This window comes from Dipodomys merriami, unplaced genomic scaffold (genome assembly GCF_024711535.1).
Source record: "Dipodomys merriami isolate MVZ:Mamm:240054 unplaced genomic scaffold, mDipMer1.0.p SCAF_21, whole genome shotgun sequence".
Lineage (NCBI taxonomy): Eukaryota > Metazoa > Chordata > Mammalia > Rodentia > Heteromyidae > Dipodomys > Dipodomys merriami.
This window is the reverse complement of record NW_027203493.1, coordinates 15,857,065-15,878,965: the sequence shown is the minus strand read 5'-3', so window position 1 is coordinate 15,878,965 and position 21,901 is coordinate 15,857,065. Positions and strand designations below refer to the sequence as shown.

Here is a 21,901-nt window from a genome sequence, read left to right as displayed (position 1 = left end):
CATAGAGGACCTCTATGCTTAGTCTTTTGAGGAGCCTCCATACTGTTTTTCAGAGTGGTTGGACATTCCACCAACAGTGTAGTAGCATTCCCTTTTGGCCACATCCTCACCAACATCTGTTATTTTTAGTTTTCTTGATAATGGCCATTGTAACCAGGGTGAGGTGGAATCTCAATGTTGTCAGTAATAACCAGAATATGTCTATGATATCCTTAGCAGAGGATCACAATAGCTCAATATCTAGGTGCATATGATCTTATAAAATTAACTCTAAGAAAACTTTTTTTAAAAGTTTTGCCAGTCACTGGTGGCTCATGCCTATAATCCTAGCTACTCAGGAGGCTGAGATATGGGGATCACAGTTCAAAGCCAGCCCGGGCAGAAAAAGTCCATGAGACTCTTATCTCCAGTAAACCACTCAGAAAACCAGAAGTGGTGCTATGGCTCAAGTGGTAGGGTGCTAGCCTTGAGCTGAAGAACTGAGGGACAGCACTCAGGCCCAGAGTTCAAGCCCCATGACCGACAAAAAAAAATTAATTCCAAGAAATGGAAAAGAGGTTTTTATAATGTGCTGTTTGCAGTTATTTTTTTCTCTTTCTATTTTTCCCATTTGGCATATGCCCTGTTGTCACTGTTTTTTTTTTTAAATTTCTGTACCCTTGTCTTGTATATAAGTTTATCTGATTTGCAGAAGAGAGAGGGAATCACAGAAATGGCTGGACAAAGGATGAACCAATGCAACAGTGATACTCACTAGACACTATGTTGGAAATGAACTGTACAACTTCAGGGGGAGGGGAGTTGGGGGAGGAAGTGGGAGAAAATGAGAAAGAGGGTAACACTGTTCAAAAAGAATTTTACTCTTAAATTTTACCTTTATATAACTGTAACCCCTCTGTACATCACCTTTACAATAAGAAAAAGAACAATAAAAAAGAGCTCAGGGATAGCATCCAGGCCCTGAGTTCAAGTCCCACAACCGACAAAAAAAAATTTTGTCCAGAACATAACCATGCCCATTCATTTATATATTGGTTGTTACTTTTGCTCCATATCAGCAGAGTCTCTTGTGATGAATCTCTAATGTCTTGTGTGACAAGAGACACTAGGGCCTTTGGAAATAAAAAGATTTGCTCTCTACATACTTAAAGAAAAAATGTTTATCCTCTCAGCATTCTGCACAGAAATCAAGACCAACATCATAAACCTAGATATGCAGTTATATTCCAGAAGCCCTCTGAAAAGCATAAAATCCTCCCATAGCTAAAAAGAAAAATATTAATATCTATACACACTGCCCTCATGACAAGATGATGGTGGAAATATTGTCAGGAAAATAGCTGGCAAGCTGTATGGCCCAAGGCTTAGAACTTTTTTGCAAAACTACTGTTAGGTTGTGCAAAACAACCCTTTAGTGTGAGCTGAATTACTGCTATGCTGCTCCACACTCAAATAGCTTCACTATTTCTCTCTCTCTCTCTCTCTCTCTCTCTCTCTCTCTCTCTCTCTCTCTCTCTCTCTCTCTCTCTCTCTCTCCCTTTCTCCTCTCTCTCTTTTTCTGTTCTCTCTCTGCAGCTCTTGCCCAACATCCCTCCTTGTAAATCTACCATGCCCCTGGTCTCCTATGTCTCCCCTCGAAACCTAGCATTCTTTTTTTCCACATAGTGGTTAACCCTGTGTTTATTTATTCACCTTAACTAAATAAATGTCACAGTATTTCTTGATTCAAGCTCCAGAGGCTGTCTTAGGTATGAGCATCTTCCCCATACATCACAGCCCTGCCCCCTGGCTACCCAGACAGACCCTCAGCCCAGTCTTGATCCCAGCCACCTGCTTTGCTCTTTCTGTTCCATCCATGCCAGATGTCATTCTGGGCCCCACACTAGGCTTGAAATTTGTCTTACCCTTAACTTCAAAAGCTCATCTTCTTTCTTATCTCCATCCTTTAGGGATTCAGCTGTCATCATGAACATTTTTCTTACCCCTTTTTGGTAGAGCTGAGAATTTTCTAGCTTAAATACCTAGAGTGTAGCCTGGCATCTAATAGGTCTTCAATAACTATTTGGTAAGTGGGTGAATGAATGATGGTAATATGATAAACCAGGCACTTTAGCTTAAAGGCTTACAGAGTTTATTTCATTCAATCCTCACGTGAAATCTAGAGATATGTCATTTGTGTCCCTATTTTCCAGATGCAGAACACTGAGGAAGGAGGAAGGAGGTGACTTCCCCAAGCTCAGCTGCCTGGGTCAAAGGTTACAAAATCACTGTCCTCACTGCAAGATCTAGGTTAAAAACTTCACAGAGCCAGGCACCACCGGTGGCTCACGCCTGTAATCCTAGCTACTCAGGAGGCTAAGATCTGAGGATCACGGTTCAAAGCCAGCCCGGGAAGGAAAGTCTGTGAGACTCTTATCTCCAATTAACCACCAGAAAACCAGAAGTGGCATTGTGGCTCAAGTGGTAGAGTGCTCACCTTGAGCTGAAGAGCTGAGAAACAGCACCCAGGGCCAGAGTTCAAGCCCCATGACTGACAAAAAAAACTAAACAAAATAATAAGAATAAGAATAATAAACAAAAAAAAAAACTCAGAGTCTCTTGAAATCTGGCTTTATCCTCACAGGCAGTCTTGGACAAGTTACTTCCCCTCCCAGTTAACCTGACTGCGTGATAAAGGAGGTAACATTGACTTCCACACAATTTGTGAGGCTTCAGACACAAGGTACCTGGAAAATACACAACAGAAAACTCAGTAAGTGACTGCTGCCCTGGGGTGGTAGCAGAGTGAATGCCAGATCTGTTGAATCCCAGTTGCTGGCTCTTGGGCGCTATATTAAACGCTCCTAGCGGTTCCTTGATCCAGCCCTTCCTCCTCCACGATGAAGCTACAGAATTTGTCTTCCCCTTTCTGTGAGCGATATATAAAATCTTCCCCCACACCTCCCTCCCCTGGAAACACATATTCCTTCTTCCTGCACACCTCACACTTCATCGCCCACATGTGTGCATCTGCTACAGGGCTACGGAAGTGCTACTGTTGGGTGTGAGATTAAAAAAAATAATAATACAAAGAAGAAGAAGGCTTCCTGTGTAACCCCAGAGACTGGCAGAGACCAGCAGCCTCCCAGCCTCCAGCATCCCCCACAAGCCTCCTGCTGGCAACCCTAAGTTAGAACCAGCAGTCAGTGCTGCCAGCCTGCTTTGGGTTCTTTTCCTCCAAATAGAAGCTGGAATCAGAATGCCAGGGTCGTGGGCTCCTCCTCCGATCTAAGAGGACCTGGTGTCCTTCCTGTTCTGGTCTCCTGAGAGTCCCACTCCAGCACTGGCCAAACGAGGTGAAGTCGCGGGCCCCTGTCTCAGGCAGGCCACAGGCTATTCTAAGGAAGGTGCCCGGATTCCAAACCATGCAAGGTCTCCACTCTCAGCGCTATTTTTTCTCACTTCTGAAGGGAAGGGCAGCACAGCCCCAAGATAGGGTACAACCTCTAACCAATCAGAGACAAAGAGGCCCCTTCTTGGAAACAAGCTTGGAGCAAAAGATAGTAGGCAAAAAGGAGAAGCGGAGAAGGGAGCTCCATTTCTTCCTATCAAGGGATCCCTTTAGCTCTCCTTTGAGAGTTGATAGGTCTGGATGCAGAGTCAGGCAGAACAGTGAACACACCAGTATCATTGCCAAGGAAGTGCCACTGGCTAACCAAGCAGCTGAAAGACCAGAGCAGGCAGAGGGCCCAGACGACATGCTTGGATTCTCTCTAATCATGTTGCTGTAAAGGAAGGGACATGTGTGTGTTCGTGTGTGTGTGTATGTGTGTATGTGTGTGTGTGTGTGTGTGTGTGGAGAGAGAGAGAGAGAGAGAGAGAGAGAGAGAGAGAGAGAGAGAGAGAGAGAGAGAGAGAGAGAGAAGTGAGTGGGCCATCCCCTGGACTCTCAAATCCTCATCTCATCCTTATCCTTGTCATTCCTATAGGCCAAGCCAGGATAGCTATCTGGATAGACCCTGCTTCAGCAGAGCTCAAGGAACTCCCCGTCAATTTCTAAACCAAAAAGAGTGTGGGGTGGTTCCCAGCAAAAATGAACAACACCACTGCCCCCCATGAACATGCCCACAAAAGTCTTGTCATCTCTGGCATTGGGGGTAGGGAGGGTGGCAGAAGAGAGACACGCACACTTCTGAAAAGTGTCTTGGCTTCATGTTTGTTTTTGTTTGTTTTTTCTTGGGGGGGTCCAGTTGTGGGGCCTGAACTCTAGGCCTGGGCGCTGTCCCTCAGCTCTTCAGCTCAAGGCTAGCACTCTACCACTTGAGCCACAGCACCACTTCCGGCTTTTTTCTTTTTGCTTATGTGGTGCTGAGGAATCGAACCCAGGGATGCAAGGCAAGCGCTCTACCACTGAGCCACCTTCCCAGCCCATGTTTGTTTTTTTTAATCTTTCGGGTTAAGGGTGTGATTTTTTAAAGCCTCATTCAGACACAGGGAGAGGCATTGTTTTTCCTTTCTCCTTCAGAAATAACTCAGGAGGCAGGCTGTGACTCATTCATGGAACCAGGCTGGGTCTGAATCTCAGTACAGCCATTCTCTACTGTGTGCCCCCTAGATAAATTCACTATTTCTGGGCCCAGGTGTCTCATTTGGAAATGAGAGTAACAGAAGAATTTGCCATCACGGTTTGAAGGACTGAGGTCTGAGATATAAACCATTTAGCATTAGGTAGGATCTCTAAAAATGTTCAGCCAATGACAATAGATATTATTTTGCTTGGGTCATGTCTGGTTGGGAGACAATGACTATTTTGGCCTAAGAATCACCGACTATAGCTCAGGTTCTACCCTGCTGCTGCCAGGCTCATGGGCCTGTATTAGAAGGGAAATATAGTCAGGCCCTGGCAGCGCCCAAAGTATTAACAGAGCTTAGCATTTTTACTCAAGGTTAGAGCTTTACCACTTGAGCCACAACTCCACTTCCAGCTTTTTGCACATCAATTGGAAGTAAGAGTCTCATGGACTTTCTGATCTTGGCCATCTTTTAACTATGATCCTCAAATCTCAGCCTCCTGAGTAACTAGGGTTACAGGCGTGAGCCACTAGCATCAGCCATGTGTATTTTTCAATGCATCCGGCCTGGACAGGAAGGAAGCTTGCACCTGCTGCATGTTTTAGATCATCCTACTCACTGTATGCTGGGTACTCAGGGTGGTGGGGTTGGGGGGGTGGGGCTCACAACCTCTGACCTCAGTGGAGAAGGCTAAGACACATGCTCTGGGAACCAGGCATCTGAATTCACATTTTGGCTCTACCCCTTGTAAGCTGTGTGACTGAGACTTCCTCAGCCTGCACCCTCACCTCCATGATCAGTGGCCTAGCCTATTAAATGGCTCTGCATAGGGCTGCAACAGTGAATAAATGAGTAAATGACAGGAAAGGGCTTAGCACAATGCTTGGCTCATAGTAAGGGCTAAGCCATGCTTTTGATCAGGCAGGTCTTCATCAGAAACAATTTGAGGCCCAGGAGGGACTCCATGGCTTGCCCTAAAGCTTCAATCTGGCTGATACTTCAGAACTGTCCCTTAGTGGTCCTCCTTGGCCATTCTGTAAGAGCAAGGACATTGTCTTGCTCACAGCTTTACATGCATGGAGTTGGTGCTCAACTCATGGTTGACTGAAGGTATGATAAAACCAGATAATGGCATTTCTCTCAGCCCAATCGAAGTACTTTTCAAGTCCCTCTTTCCTATACCAATTGGTCTATCTATTCCATTGAAGTCATGGTCCAGAAAGCATAGTGTATACCACTCTACTGCTTAGTTCCTCCTCAAAGCGGCCAGTGTATGCTCATCATCATCATCATCATCACCACCACCACCACCATCATCATCATCATCATCATCATCATCATCATCATCATCATCATCATCATCATCATCATCATCATCATCTACAAACTAGGTCGTATCAACTCAACCAAAAAGACAGGATCTGGGCTAAGGTAGCACTATTATTTTCCTGAAATTTCAGGATACAAAATCTAAGGCAAGATGAACCAGTTTTCAGTAACTTGATTCTAGGAGTCTCCTCTCCTTTCCTCTCCCTTTCTTTCCTCTCCTTTTCCTTCCCCTCCCCTCCTCTTTCTCTCTCCTTTGTCCCTCCCTCCTTCATTTCCTCCTCCTCCCTCCCTTGTTCTTCTTCCCCACCAACTTCCTCCTTCCCTTCTCCCCTCTCAAACCTGCTTTTAATCATTCTCGATATGGCTCCGGAAGCAGCCTACACAAATCATCTTCTCTGATATCCTAGCTCCTCAAACATTTTGGGCCATGGCTTACAGCCATTTCCTCTGTTCCTCTACCTCTGTCCAAACCATTACTAAGAAGATAAACGTATTAAGGGCCCATAATCTCTCCCCATAAATCCCCTCTCATCTGGGTTGATGTCCTAACCTTCTTAGGTCTCCAGTATCCTTCAGGGACTGAAAAGTTGGCGTCACGGTGATGCTGGGAGCATCGTGGGTGGCTCTGGACCCTTCCATTGGTCTTGGAGACCAAGGAAAAGCCTGAGAGATAAGTTAAATAACACCACTCCAGGGGGTCAGTGAGCACTGGAGGTCAATGGAGTCGTTCCACTGAAGAACTCAACTTTCCCAGTCTAGGAAGCTTTGAAGGGAGCTCTGGTTTGGACTTTAGATGCCATCACGCTGAATAGCTAAGACCTAGATCACAGTTCTTGAGTACCCTTCCCCACTGAAAAGAGCCCAGAGTCCCTGAGAACTGTTGTTTTCAGGATCAGAACCTAAGCAGTACAGTGAGCTTAACCCATTTCTACAGGGATGGGAGGGGAGAGTGTGGGGGAGTGTGCTCAGAGAATGACGTAGAAGCTTATCGAACGGTCTTCAATGGCTAACTCTGGGACAATGTGAACAACAAAGAGAAAATTTCATACTAACATGATGGAATGCAGAAAATATTAAAATTGACAAATCCACAGTATGGGAAAAGAGAAACCCAGATACTGAAGAACAGGAATAATTGGTGGATCCAAGCAGAGAATATTGGAATAGATACTGTTCTTTCAACTTGTAGATCTACAATATCTCACATTAAGAAGTTGAAAGCAGGAAGAGAGAAAGAGTTCTTTCCTGTAGTAATGAAATACCACTAGCTCTTCATGTGGATACTTGAAGATACCATTTTTCCTAGAAGGAAGGTGTGAATGGGTCCTCTCAGAACTCTGGCCTCGGGCACTCTGTCTGTTCTCCTAGATCAGACAATCTCCTGCAGTTATGAATCAATCAATCATGTAATAACATTTGAGACTATTCATTCATACTATACAAAATGTTAAGACTATGCATTAATACTAAACTTCAATGTTAATATCTGGACATGGTCAAAGACATTGAACGAATTAAGGTGTTGCTCCATGTCAACGTGGAATGTTCTGTAATTTGAGTTGAATCACTATGCCCCTTTGGAGCTCTTGCCTGTGGCCCTTCCTGTGGCAAAAATACAAACTGTCAACAGATGGTACCAGCAAAGCAGCCTCCTTCCTCTGAATCTAGGCGCCTGAAAGGATTGTTTGGGCGCCATCTACTGGGCAAATGCTTGCATTGCTGTGTGGCTCCTGCCCTGTGTCCCAGCCATGATGGGGGCCACCCAATGATTCAGTTCTCCTCTAACACAGGAGGGTAGCACAGTGCCCAGTCAACAGATAAGGGAATGAATTACTTCTTCTAATGAATTCTGTGCACATTGGTGTGGTGCCAAGAATATGAAGTGCAGGTGAGAAGAACCTAATACCATCATAATGGGGCTTTCAAAGAAGCCTTGCTGCATTGATGGATTGCACACCTCTTGAGGGCTCTTGATGTCACTTGTTCCCTAAGAAAAACTCCACGAATGCCAGAGGCTGTGATGACATACTGTACAGAATTGGGCTTTCATAATGGAATCAATCAACACAATTGGACCCTCACAGATACAGAAAAAGAATCAGATAGGAAGTTATTCTTAAGCCCATTTGTTTTCTTTAACCTCGTGTGTGTGTGTGTGTGTGTGTGTGTGTGTGTGTGTGTGTGTGTGTGTGTACTCTAAATGGCAAGTTCTACCATGGCAAAGACTATGTCTGTCTTTTTATTGTTATATGTTCAGCACACACAGTGATCTGTAAAATGTATCTGTAGACTAATGAATAAAGGCAGGAGACATCTGCCTAGTGGCGAAAACTGGGGGTCCTGAGACAGTTCTGTCCTTCATATAGCCTCAGTTCACTATCACCAGTCTAACCAATCAGACTCTGAGTTTGGCCAGCTCACACTAAGGCTCAACCCAAGACTCAACCAGTAGGTAATTTAGGAAAGGCACATGCTCAGAATGCACATATACATTCTGGTCCTCTCTCCTATTGACAAAATGTCCTCTTTTTCACCTGGAGTGCCTAGAGTATTTATTGTTTAAGAAACAGCTGTCTCCTCCTCAATGAGATGGATTGTACTTCCTTTCACTGATTGCAGCTAAGATGCTTCACTTCTTTCCGCCAGGGGAATATGAGTGGATGTGATGTGAGCCAAAGGCTCAAATATGCCTCTGTGTCTGGCTTGGCCACCTGAGCTTCTGTGAGCACCCTAAGAGGAGGCCCTGATGCCCTTCTGCCTGAACCCAACCACAGCCTGGACCTCAATCCAGGCCAGCATGAATGTGCTATACCACAACCATATGTAGAAGCATCCCCTTAGATGCTCTATTCTCTGACCATCCATCCACTGCTTTATTACCACTAAGCCAATTTTCCCTCCTCATTATGACCTCTAGTCTTAAGGCTTCTTTTGTGGGGCTCTTTCTGGTTTCTGGTTAGCTATGTCTTAGCTAAGTCTTGGATCAACCAAACAGCTAGTATTACACTTCAATGCCCACGCTACTGGAGAGCCTCACACAACTCTCCTACCTTTGTTCCCAACATAGGAGCTTCAGAAGCAGCTGGGTCTTAGCTACTCTGGACATGCCTGGATGTATACTCAGTGACACCTCTTCTTCCTCCTTTCATGGCTGTCCGAAACCTTATCCACTATACTCCCAACAAAGATTTCTCTTCCTGCTTTCCAGAGTAAACTAAGCTATCAGAGGGGAACTTGTTGGTAGGAGATAGAATAGTATTGTCATTGACTGCAAGGGAGCTAAATGTGGTGTTGTAAGCCTGTAACCTCAGCACTTGGGAGGCTGAGGCAGGAATGTGAGGCCATGTTGGGCACCAGCACTAAATGCTTCATATGCATTTATCTCATTGAATCCTTCAAATCAGCTCTGTTAGATAGGTAGCACTGCTTTCCTTTTGTAAAGGGAGCACATCATTATGAACTAATGCTAAGTGAGTTGTCCAAAGCCACATAGTAGTAACAGGCAAATTCCATCATTTATTTAAACCAAGGTGCGTGTCATTCAAAGATAAATGTTCTGAACATTATTGCTACATAATCTCATGAGAAGACCAGGGTTGAATCTTGTTACTCAACTACTTGGAAGCTATCTATCAAGTACAAAATTAAATTTCCTAGAAACAATCTAAATTGGAGGCATCAGAGTTTTAAATTACAGCAGAAAGAGATCAGCATGTTAAAAATTAACCATATTCTAGATCTCTTGGGTACATCCTGAAGTGCTGACAAAGCTCTCCTCTGGGAATGGTGGAAGTATGTGGACCCAAACATTTTGTGACACTTTGCTACAAGTTAGATCAAGTGGAGAATACCAATGATACTCAAACCACCATTTTCATAAACCACCATTTCCTAGAAGTAAAATTCCTCAAGGGGCAGGCATAGTGGCTCACGTCCATGATCCTCCTTGGGAGGAAGAGATCTGGAGGATCATAGCTTGAGGCTAGCTTATGCAAAAAAAAAAAAGTTAACAAGATCCCATCTCAAACAACACTCGTGGTGTGGTAGAACACATCTCTGATCCAACAACTACTCAAGAAGCGGAGATCTGAAGGTTTGAAGTTGGAGGTAGGCCCATGCAAGAATGGGCTGATAGCAAGAATGAGGTCCTGAGTTCAAACCCCCACTCCCTCCTGCCAAATATTACTCAGACTGCTAATTCATCCTGTTTCTGATTCTAATAGGAAGCATATTAAAAGAGCCCCTGAAATCACATAACTGTGAGTCAACAGAGCTCTCAAAAGGAACCCTGACAAATAGGGCTCTACAGAAGGGAATCTTAGACAGAGAGAAAAGCTAAATTTCCACTCTGTTTTCCAAGAATTATTGGAATCCAGAGGGGGAACTCTAACAGCGATTAAGTCATTCTTGGAGATCAAGTACTTTCCAGAATCCCCTTCCTGGGACAAATGGTATGCTGGTAATTTGCTGTGGGGTTCCAGGAATGTAATTCAGGATTCAAGAAAATGTATACACACGAATTTCCTATTTAACATGCCCTTGAGGCGACATTGTTGAAGTCTTCTCCATCTCTGTGCTGGCCGATGTCACTGCTTCTGACATGTAGGTAGACCTCTGAGCAGAGAGAATGAGAGAGATGCCTTCTGGCAACAGCAATACCTAACAGCTGTCCACAATCCACACTCAGCAGATGGAAACACATCTTTGTTACCTAGAAAGCCCCCTGGCCTCCAGCATTTCCAAAGTCAGATTCCAGTGAGATCGAGTTTGGCCTGTTGTAAACTTCCATTACAAAATAGCGTGTGCCCGCGATGGCTGGAGCACGTGTGTGGGGCCTACTTACGCATGCAGTCTCCGCCGTACCAGCCCACTCTGCACTCCGCACAGTAGAAGCCCTTCACGTAGAAGTCATCCAGGGTGCCCCCCCATGAGCCGTTCCTGCAGCTCTTGCAGTTTTCAAAGATCATACAGCCTGAAAGATTTCCAACAAGGATGTTAGTCCTCCTCCTTGCTAGTTCTGGTGGTCTTTGGGACACCTGACCAATGTTCTATGACTGTGCAGAACCTCTAGACACACCCCCCCAACACACACGCGCACACACACACGCGTACACGCGCACACACACACGCGTACACACACACACACACACACACACACACACACACACACACACACACACGCCAAAACCCTGAGAAAAACTGCTCATCCCGAGGGCAATACTAGACTCTCCTGAATTCTGAAACAGAGAATAGGAGAGTGGTCCAAACCATCTTTCCAGTTAATGGTTGATGGGTTTGTTTTCGTTTCTTATTTGTTTTGTTTTGGTGGTATTGAGGTTTAAATTCTGGGTTTCCAGCTCGCTAGGCTGGTGCTCTACAGCTTGAGTCAGGCATACCCTTAGTCCTGAGGCTTTAAAGTAACATGAAATAGCTTCTAAAATGCAAAATCTGTCAATAGGTATTCTTATTTTTCTCTTTATAGATGTATTTCCCATTTATTATAGAATATTGAGAAAATTCAGGTGAGCAAAAAAAAAACAAAAACAAAATCTCAGCAGAAAAAAATTATCTAGAGAATTCTACTAATATCCTTTCTCTGAAATAATATACATAAGTGTATACATGTGTGTACATACAGGCATATATGCACATATATTAGGCTTATACTGTATGCTGCACATTCTTTTTAAATTAATAACGTAGCAAATACTATAAATAGTCATCTCTGTAACAAAGGAGGAGGTAACAATGTTCGATAGGAAATGTACTCATTACCATACTCATGTAACTGTAACCCCTCTGTATAGTATTTGTACAATAAAAAATATATATAAAAGTCATCTCTGTGATACACATCTGTCACCAAGCTAGGCCATTGGATACAGTAGGCAATGCCTGCTAAGGGACTTAGCCTGAAAGGTATCCGCAAATCACTCATCAACAAGCCACATTAGGGTTAAGCAATGCTCAGGCCTAGATCACTTCAAAACATGGCCTCCTGAGTGGCTGGGGACAGGGAGAACCGGTAGGAATCGTCCCTTGGTATTTATCAGAATAGAGAGCTAAGCTCTGTCTCTGTCAGTGTCCAGCTGAGTGTGCTAGAGCCAATTGTTTGCAATCTCCATGTTTCCTTGCCTTCATTTGTCACACTGGGATCAAAATGGATCCCACATTTTAGGAGTGTTTAAAAGTTAAATGAGCAAATGGAAAGTACCTGGTACATAGTCAATTCCTGCAAAGAAGGCTGTCATTGTTATACTGGTTTCCCCACAATTCCCCCTGGCTTATCTCTATCCCAACTAGCTTGATCATTTTTTGTAGGTTGTGGAGCTTGAACTCATGACCTGGGCACAGTCCCTGAGCTATTTTTGCTCAAAACTAGAGCTCTACTTTGAGCCACAATTCCACTGCTAGTTTTCTGGTGGTTAATTGGAGATAAGAGTCTCATGGACTTTCCCTTCCCTGAGCTGCCTTTGAATCATGATCCTCAGATCTCAGCCTCCTAAGTAGGATTATAAGTATGAACCACTGGCGCCCTAGTACCTGTTTCCCTATCAAAGGCTACATCCTGACCAATATTATATCCTTAGGACTAATATAGTGCTGGCATGTTCTTTGAGTAAGTAAATGATGAATACATAAATTAATTAATGGCTAATGAACTGCTTAAGACGAACTAGCATTTTCTTGAGCAGACAGCATGCTTCTTGGCATTGGCCCGTAGTGTGTGTGTGTGTGTGTGTGTGTGTGTGTGTGTGTGTGTGTGTGTGTGTGTGTGTGTGTGTGTGTGTGTGTGTGTGTTCTACAAGAGAAAGACAATGGCTCTCTTAGGGAGATGGATACATCCTGAGTCTGGTCTTAAGGGCTCTGCAAACTCTCTTTTAGCACAGTTATACACGTTCAGGTCCTTAGGTTCATGACAAAGAGGTGTGGGGGAGGGAAGAACACCATCCTGGTGACTAAGATGAACAAGGCTATGGGAAAGACAGCAACGTTGTCAAACAACCAGGTGGAGAGGTTCACTGCCTAGAACCCACACTGGTCCATTGAGGGTTTGGGTGCTGTGAGATGATACTGGAGGTCCCCCTGGACACCCCTGCTATTCATGTCCCCAGACCTTGATCATCTTGAACCACTGCCACCAGCAGCGATTATTATCCGCTCTCATGACAGAAATTAAAACCACCTGTGATTGGAATTAAAGCCACCTATGAGATTGACAACAAATGCCAAATGACCTCTAAAGCACTTCTGGATCTGGTCCCTGATGGTTCCTTCAGATTGTAGTCTCTAAATCTCATGTCTGTCTGTCTCCTTCTCTCTGCATCTTTCACCATTTACACACTTCTGTCAGACTGAGCCAACTGAAGTTGTGGAAAGCTCAAGCTTTCTCTAGCCATAGTTCTCTATGCTATGCCCGGTGGTGGGACCCCTCCACCCACCAGCATGTTGATTCTCTCTCTAGCCAGCCCTGTACCTCCTCTAACAAGTCTTCACTGATCTTTCCTCTACCTCACCCCCAGTCCCTCTGGGTTGCCATGGTACCCTGTGCATCCCTATCACTGCACTTTATGATGCACTTTCCTCTACCAGCCTTTAGGCTCTGGGAGTGCTGAGATTTTTTTTTCTTTTATGTCGCTGTAGTTCCAGTAACAGACATGGGAGCTGCTCCGCCTGCTTGTTAAACAAATGAGTAGACGATTTCTCGGATTTACAACTTTTAACACTGCAAGAAGTACTAACTCCTCTCATTCCTTTCCTACCTGTTAAAATGGACTGAGTTGTGTCACATTCATGCCACTGATGGCTGCTGCTACAATTCAGGCATTCAGACGACTTCTACCCATTACATTGGATAACATGGAAGAAACCCCAGGGGCATCCCTCCCTGGCTCACCGGGGTGAATGAGGCAGGAGTCACACTCATTGTCCTCGTTCCTGCAGCATGGGATGGTGTAGCCCACCACTTCCTTCTTTCCAGGGCAGACACACTCAATCTGGTCGTATTCACAACATTCCCGACACATGATGTTCCACTCGGCTCCGGGGCAGGCTTCATTGATGACTGTGTATTCTGAAATGGAACCCGACACGTGAGGAGCGGCTGGCAGGAAGGAAGATGGAAAACTTTGCAACATCACTCTTAGGATACAGATGTTGCCCTACGAACACAATGATGCCCAGGCTGAAGGAGAGAAAAACTCTGTACAAATTCTTCCTAGGCCTGCATCTCCACAGAGCTATTCCAACCCACACATGGGAGCAGAGATGGAATGTTTTTATAACTGGTATTCACTTTAGTTTTGTGTGTGTGGCTTTTGGTTTGTTTGTTCATTTGTTTGGGGCCAGGACTCAGGCATGAACTCAAGGACTCATGCTGTTGCCTAGCTTTATTCCCTTAAGGGAGAAACTCTACCACTTGAGCCACACCTCTACTTCTGGCTTTTTGCTATTTAGTTAGAGATGCCTGTAATCTTAGTTACTCAGGAAGCTGAGGTCTGAGGATCTGAGGTTTGAAGCCAGCTGAGGCAGGAAAGTCCACGAGATTCTTATCTCCAATTAATCAGCAAAAAGCCTGAAGTGGAGCTGTGGCTCACATGGTAGCGAGCTAGCCTTGAGCAAAAAATAACAAAAACAAAAACAAAAACTCAGGGACAGAGCCCAGACACTGAGTTCAAGCTTCAGGACCAGCGCTCTCTCTCTCTCTCTCTCTCTCTCTCTCTCTCTCTCTCTCTCTCTCTCTCTCTCTCTCTCTCTCTCTCTCTCTCTCTCTCTCTCTCTGTGTCTCTCTCTGTCTCTGACTCTCTGTCTCTCTCTGTCTCTCTGTGTGTCTGTTTCTGTCTCTGTCTCTCTGTCTCTCTCTGTCTGTCTCTTTCTCTCTCTCTCTCTCTCTCTCACACACACACACACACACACACACACACACGCGCACACACACACACACACACACACACACACACACACACACACACAAATTTGGCTGCCTGGGCTGGCTTTGAACTACCATCCTCAGACTCTGGCTCCTGAGTTGCTAGATTACAGGTATGAATCATCAGTGCCCAAGTCTCTGTACTTTTATCTTTAAACACACATAGTTTTACATGGATTGAGAGTGGAACATGCATATATTTTATAAGCAAATGCACATTTCCCTGGTGCTGATGTTTTTTTCTATTCTTTTCTTTTTGTTTCTTTTTCTTTTTTCTTCTTCTTTGTCATGCGGGAGGTAGGGAAAAGGGCCTTGTGCATCTTAGGCAAGTGCTCTACTGCTAAGCTACTGTTACTGGAATACATCAGGCTGTTGTTTATATGTGCACAGATTGAGCACTGCACAACTCCAAGAGAAAGCATGCAATGGCACAACTATCTCAGGCTGTGCAGCTCAGTCAAGAGTGCCATCAGCACAGCCTGGAGACCATGCTCTAGACCAGGCTATTCAGGGCATCGCTGATGGCCCAGCACAGCCTATGCCACTGATTCCTAGGCTGGGCTCCTCCATTTGCAGCATGCCACTTTCATAGCATCTTCAAAGCCAAACCAAAAGGTACCACTATTAGTATGTTTGAGAGAATTTCAATGTTTCACAAGGGTGAACTTTTACTCTAACTTCACTCTGCTCCTAAGTACAATTGAATGTTCTTTCCTATGAGAATTTTAAAAAGTGTTCCTTAATGGGTAGGAGTTTTTCTTCCCTTCCTTCCTTCCTTCCTTCCTTCCTTCCTTCCTTCCTTCCTTCCTTCCTTCCTTCCTTCCTTCCTTCCTTCCTTCCTTCTTCCTTTCCTTTCATTTCCTTTTTCTTTCTTTCCTTCTTTGCTCCTCCTCCTCTTCTCCTCTTTCCTCTTCCTCTCCTTCTCCTTCTCCTTCTTCTTCATATACCTTAAGTAAAAAGAAAGCCAGCTGGCATTCTATAAGAAGAATCAATCGGAGGCTGTTCAGAGGAACTCAGACTAGGGAAACAGACTGGATGGTTTTCTTTGCTTTGCTTTTTTCTGGTTTTCTATTTCTAAAAGTTTTGTACAAGGAAGATGATTCAAGCAGAAGTAAATCTGGACAAGGCTTGGTGAAGCCTTCCCTAGACTGGAGTGCCTTATATAGCCTTCCCTAAACTAGGAACAATATAGTTTGTCTATTTTCCTCCCCTAAATCTGGATCTCTATTGATTAATTATTTATTTTATTTGTATTACAGGATTTTTGAAGTCAGGACCCCAAATGTTCTACCATTTGTCACTTGAACCATGCCTCTAATTCTTTTTGTTTCAGTTATCTTTCAGGTAGAGTCTCCTATTTTTGCCCAGAACCAGATTTTTTTTTAAAGTCTATAATGTTACTGTTGTTACATTGTACAGAGGGGCTATCATTTCATAAATCTGGTAATGAGTACTTTTTAAAATAATGTCACTCCTTCCTTTGCTTTCCCCGTTTACCCCTCCTATCCCTGCCTACAAGTTACATAGCTCATTTTCCACATAGTGTATACTGATAGGATGACCGCATTTATTCACCCTGCCTCCCTCCCTTTGTGCAACAGCCCCTACCTCAGACTTTGATCTTTACCTCCCATATAGTTGGAATGAGAGACATGTGCCACCACCATGATTTTACTGATTAAGATGGGATCTCACTAGCTTTTTATGTCAATCCATGATCCTCCAGCTTACTACCTCCCCAAACAGCTAGGATTACAGGCCTGGCTAAAGCATCCAGCTCCAATTTAGGATTCTGACACAAAACTGACAGCTCATAATTCACCAAATAGACTCAGTTAAAAAAAATTATCACCATCTATTCTCAGCCTCAGATCTTGAGAACCTTCTAGCTTCATAGGAATATAATGACTTGAATATTAAGAGATTAAATTTAATGCTAGGAAAAAATGACTTTCTTTCATCATCTTGCACAAATATTGGTGGGGCAGCAAAATCCTCACATTGGCAAGAGTCTGGCCCCATTCTCTCAGCATTGCCTTTGTATGTGCATCTGCGCCATAAGCTCCTTCTGAGAAACCATCCTGCCAGACTTAGCTCAGCTTCCCATGCTTATCCTGGTGTCTAGAGAGGACCTCCCTCATCTTCTCATCCCAAAATGCAAATCATACATCCCTTTCACTGTGTCCTATAGGATGTCACAATTTATAATGATTTTCTGGTTTTATTTGTCTTTAGGCTTCATACTGGCAGATTCTGTATCCATACATACACCACCTGAAGATAAAAAAGGTTTTGATGGCTCAAGTGGTAGAGTGCTAGCCTTGAGCTGAAGAGCTGAGTGACAGCACCCAGGCCCAGAATTCAAGCCCCAGGACTGACCAAAAAAAGTTATTGAAAAACATTGTGCCTGTACCTAACATATATAGACTTCCTTCTTACTTATTTTATTTATTCTATGTATTTCCTACATAGCACTTATGTCATAAGAGGTTTTATTAGTAACATAGAGGTGGCTTTCAGTATATGGGTAGATCCCCATAAGATCTATTCAAATATGATAGCATTTTATATAGGGGACTAGAGTCTCCATGGACTTTCATATTCATAGGGTTCCTGGAAACTATCCTTTGTGGACACTAAGAAGCATCCATACCTGCTTGTTACTTGTCTCCCCTAAAGGGCTCTTAAGCCAGCAGGAACTATGACTAATTCACTGCTGCTAGCATAGGGCCTGGCACATAAGAGGTGCTGGAGAAACCAATTGTTGAATGAATCCAGTCATAACTCCAAGGAGTAGGGAAACCTTTTTATGCCAAATGTTGTTTGGATATTTGTAATAGCCTTCTCAGACCTAGCTTTATTAAATTTCGACTGAAAAGAAACCTCCTAGATTTATTGAATTTTGAGTCTCATCTATAGTTGTCTTGGCAAGCCAGACCAAATGATTTCAAGGAGTTTATATGGGCTGCAGGCCAGACATCCCTCAGTTCTGTAAGTTAGAGCTATATTTCTTCAGTAGTCACATATTTTCATCTATCAGATCTAGGTTGGGGTTATAGGCCAGGAAAGCTAGTTTTGCTCCTAATTGACTGATATCAGAGTTGGGGCACTTTCCTTCCTATAAGGAAGTCTCTAGAACTATTGATCCACATTATGTACCCTGGACCCATATTCTATGTCTTCTCTATGCAACATATATGTTCATAGAAGGGCTTAGGTCTACATCCTCTCCCTCTATTCAGCCTGGGACAATCACTATACCTGTTCAAGTTTTCTTTTTTTCTTTTTTTTTTAATTTTTTTTGGGGGCATCCGGTTGTGGGGCCTGAACTCTGAGCCTGGGCGCTGTCCCTCAGCTCTTCAGCTCAAGGCTAGAGCTCTACCACTTGAGCCACAGCACCACTTGTGGCTTTTTTCTTTTTGCTTATGTGCTGCTGAGGAATCAAACCCAGGGCCTCAGGCATGCAAGGCAAGCACTCTACCACTGAGCCACCTTCCCAGCCCCTGTTCAAGTTTTCTGAGAATGAATAAATATTCATAACTCCTTGAGAAGCAGACAGGACAGGATAAAACTCATTTGCAATTTGAAATATATTTCCATATTTTGCAGCATGAAAGGCCAAGGAAGGTTTGCTCTGCTTTTATAGCTGGCAGAGCCTATTCCTCTACCAAGAAACAGATATGTTCACCTCCAACTGTCTGTAGCATATGGGTGGGGGGAAGTCCTTTGATCCAAGAATTAATTTCCTGAAATATTTTCTTTGTATGTCTCTGTATTTCGGTGAGCAAGCCTACCTCTGCCTATTTCAGCTCTTTCTATTAATTTGAGGTAACAGATATCTCAGTCTCAGGTAATGAACTCAGAGGTGCCAGAAGAAGGGATTTGTAGCTGTGAGTCATTTAAAGATAAAGTACAGTATACGTACATTATATGGATGTATCGAAATAACACAATGAAACACTTAGTACAATTTAAAAAAGAATAGGCTAGAGATGGAATGGGTGGGATGGATTATTATATAGGACCAATACCATCACAGAACCCTTATAAGCCACAGGAAAGGATGTAAAGAAAAAAGTAGCATTTGAAGATAGAGAAAGGATCATGACCCATAGGACACTGGAAGCCTCTAAAGACTGGAAAATGCCAGGCAATGAATGAGTCCTTCCCTTGATCTTTCTGATTAACTTCCAAGTAAGCAATGTGCACTGTTTTAAATTACTAAATCTGCAACAATTTGTTATAGCATCAGTTGGGAACTAATAGTGTTTTTTCAGAAGACAGGCAAATTTGCAGCAAATCATTACCACTCTGTTCCTCATTTCCCCATTGGCATAATACCAAGAACATAAGTGAACTGATGAATTCACCTTTTCATTCACAAGTAGTAGTTAAGTGTCAGATCTATCCCTGGTGGGAGGCTGGATGCTGAGTACAACAGAGAGGAAAACAACCTCTCTGAGCTCCCAGGCCTCTCAGTGCAGAAGAGGAAAAGGCATTGGTACAATTACCATAAATACATAATAATGAACAACTGGCTAATCATGAATGAATAATCCTGAAGGGACATTAGCATGGAATACATAGACTTCACAGAGAAGCTTAAATAAAACAACAGAACGAAATGGATCTATTGCAAGCTAAGATGAATAGAGGTTTTCATGCTTTCATGATTTGGCTCCTTCCCTTGTGGTCACCAAGTTGGTCATTTTTCTTAGTCCCCCAGCTTGAACAGAGAGAAAAGTGCCCCCCAAATATTCCTTATATCCTATGAGAAATATTCAAATTGACCAGCTAAAGAGATTTTAGAATGCAATAAGCAAACAAGAGCAACATCTTGGATGTTTTTCCCCCTCTCCATTTATTAAAACTGCATTTGTGGAAAGGGCACATTCACCATTTGGCTTCAGCTGAATAAATTTCAGGGAATTTCAATATGGTGCAAAAGGCCAGTTCCAGAAACTACCACTGAGAGAAACAACAGAAGTTATTCAATGTTTTCTTATGTGTATATGAAAGCTCTTTAGCATTTCTGTAGAGAGAGTACTTTTTATATTCTTCATGCAATTTCATTTTCAAAACACTCCAATGGGGTTAGTAATAAATTTTCTTTTAAGTAAAAATCATTTACTCCAACCTGTCACTTTACCACAGAGGTACAGGGCTAAGGAGGTAAAGGGCTGAGGAGAAAACAGTTGGCCTTATTAACAGAAGCAAAAAAGAAATGTCAAAAAATATTCTAAGCTGGGTGCCAGTGGCTCATGCCTATAATCCTAGCTACTCAGGAGGCTGAGATCTGAGGATCATGGTTCAAAGCCAGCCAGGGAAAGAAAGTCTGTGAGACTCTTGTCTCTAATTAACCACCAGAAAACCAAAAAGTGGCTCTGTGGCTCAAATAGTGGAGTGCTTACCTTAAGCTTAAGAGCTCAGGGACAGGGCCCCAGCCTAGAGTTCCAGGCTTATGACTGACAAAAATAAATAAATAAATAACCTTAGAATTTTGTGTGTTTTTAGTGGGCACACATACCCACCCACAGGATTTTGTTTCTTGGGGGGGGGTGCTATGTTGTATTTTGGTTTTGTTTGTTTGGGGGGTTTGTAGGGTTTTATATGCATACTGGGCTCTCATGCTCTCACTTGCTTGGAGTTTTTACTCAAATCTGGTACTCTACCACTTGAACCACACCACTACTTCTGATGTTTTTTCCAGATTAGCTGGAGATAAGATGCTCTCAGATTTGTCTGTGCAGGCTGGATCTGATCTTAAATTCTCAAATCTCAGCCTCTTCTGAGTAGCTAGAATTCTAGGTGTAAGACATCAGTGCCCAGCTTACATACAGGTTTTGATAAATGTGCAAGCAGTGTTCTTTTCTGTCATGATCTGTTTTAGAAACTACCTCCCCCCCCATTTCTAACAAATGCATTTGTGTGTCTGTGTGTCTGTGTGTGTCTGTGTGTCTGTGTGTGTGTCTGTGTCTGTGTCTCGGTTGTGGGGCTTCAATTCAGGGCATGGACACTGTCCCTGAGCTCTTTTGCTCAAGACTAGCACTCTAACAGTGGTTTTTGAGTGGTTAATTGGAGATAAAAGTCTCATGGGAACTTTTCTGCCTGGGCTGGCTTCAAACCACAAACCTCAGGTCTCTGCCTCCTGAGTAGCTAGGATTACAGGCATAAGCCACTGATACCTGGGTTACAAATGCATTTTCTTTTGACATGGAAAGATATTCAAAAAGGCTTGTTAAGTTACTGTATAATTATCCTATATGCTCATGTGTTCCTCTACCCCTTATTTTAAAAACCAGAATAGCTGGGAACTGGTGGCTCATGCCTATACTCCTAGCTATTCAGGAGGCTGAGATCTGAGGATTGCAGTTAGAAGCCAGCCTGGGCAGGAAAGTTTGTGAGACTCTTATCCCCAATTAATTATAGAAAAAGACAAAAGTAGCACTGTGACTCAAATGGTAGAATGCTAGCCTTGAGTAAAACAGAGCTCGGGGACAGCACCCAGGCCCAGAGTTCAAGCCCCAGTACCAACCCCCCTCCCCCCAAAAAGATAAATGAATATCAAGGATATTTTGGAGCTGGGCATGATGATACATACACATAATACCAGCATTTGGAGGTTGAAGAAGGAAGAGCATGAGTTCGAGGCCAGCTTTGGACACATAGCAAGACTTTGTCTCTAAAAAGCAAATCAAGACCAAAAAAAAAGGGGAGGAGGAGTATTTGGAGCATTATAAGGTTGGTCTAGTCCCTTCTCTTAATTTCCAAGCTTCGGGGCAGCCATCTTGAAATCTACTATCTAGAGTTCAGTGACACAAGCACCAGGTTTCCAACATTCTCTATCAAGGAAACATATCAGCCCTATGTCCAGTAAGCCCCTCCCTCTCTGAAAAGACTGGTCTGCCTATTTCATACCTGATTGAAGCACCATTGGTTAGAGCCATGGCCCAGGCCAAGACCACCCCAGAAGGTGGTGAGGGAAGGCACTTTTATCGTATGCCACGACACACCTGGATCCAAAGCTGCCTTTGAGTCCACTGTAAAAACCCCACAGCCCTCCCACCCGATAGCCTCATGCAATTAAAATTT

At 43.5% G+C, this 21,901-nt stretch overlaps 1 protein-coding gene across 1 annotated transcript in view; it reads right to left on the bottom strand.

Moving 5' to 3' along the window:
* The window catches only part of Pamr1 (peptidase domain containing associated with muscle regeneration 1), a 75,921-nt gene that overhangs the window by 36,752 nt on the left and 17,268 nt on the right, over positions 1-21,901 (bottom strand). Inside the window, exons 2-3 of the mRNA XM_070032590.1 lie at positions 13,778-13,954; positions 10,724-10,852 (exon numbers count right to left, since the gene is read on the bottom strand). Of these exons, the coding sequence (XP_069888691.1) occupies positions 10,724-10,852; positions 13,778-13,954 (306 nt within the window). The remainder of the gene's footprint in view (positions 1-10,723; positions 10,853-13,777; positions 13,955-21,901) is intronic.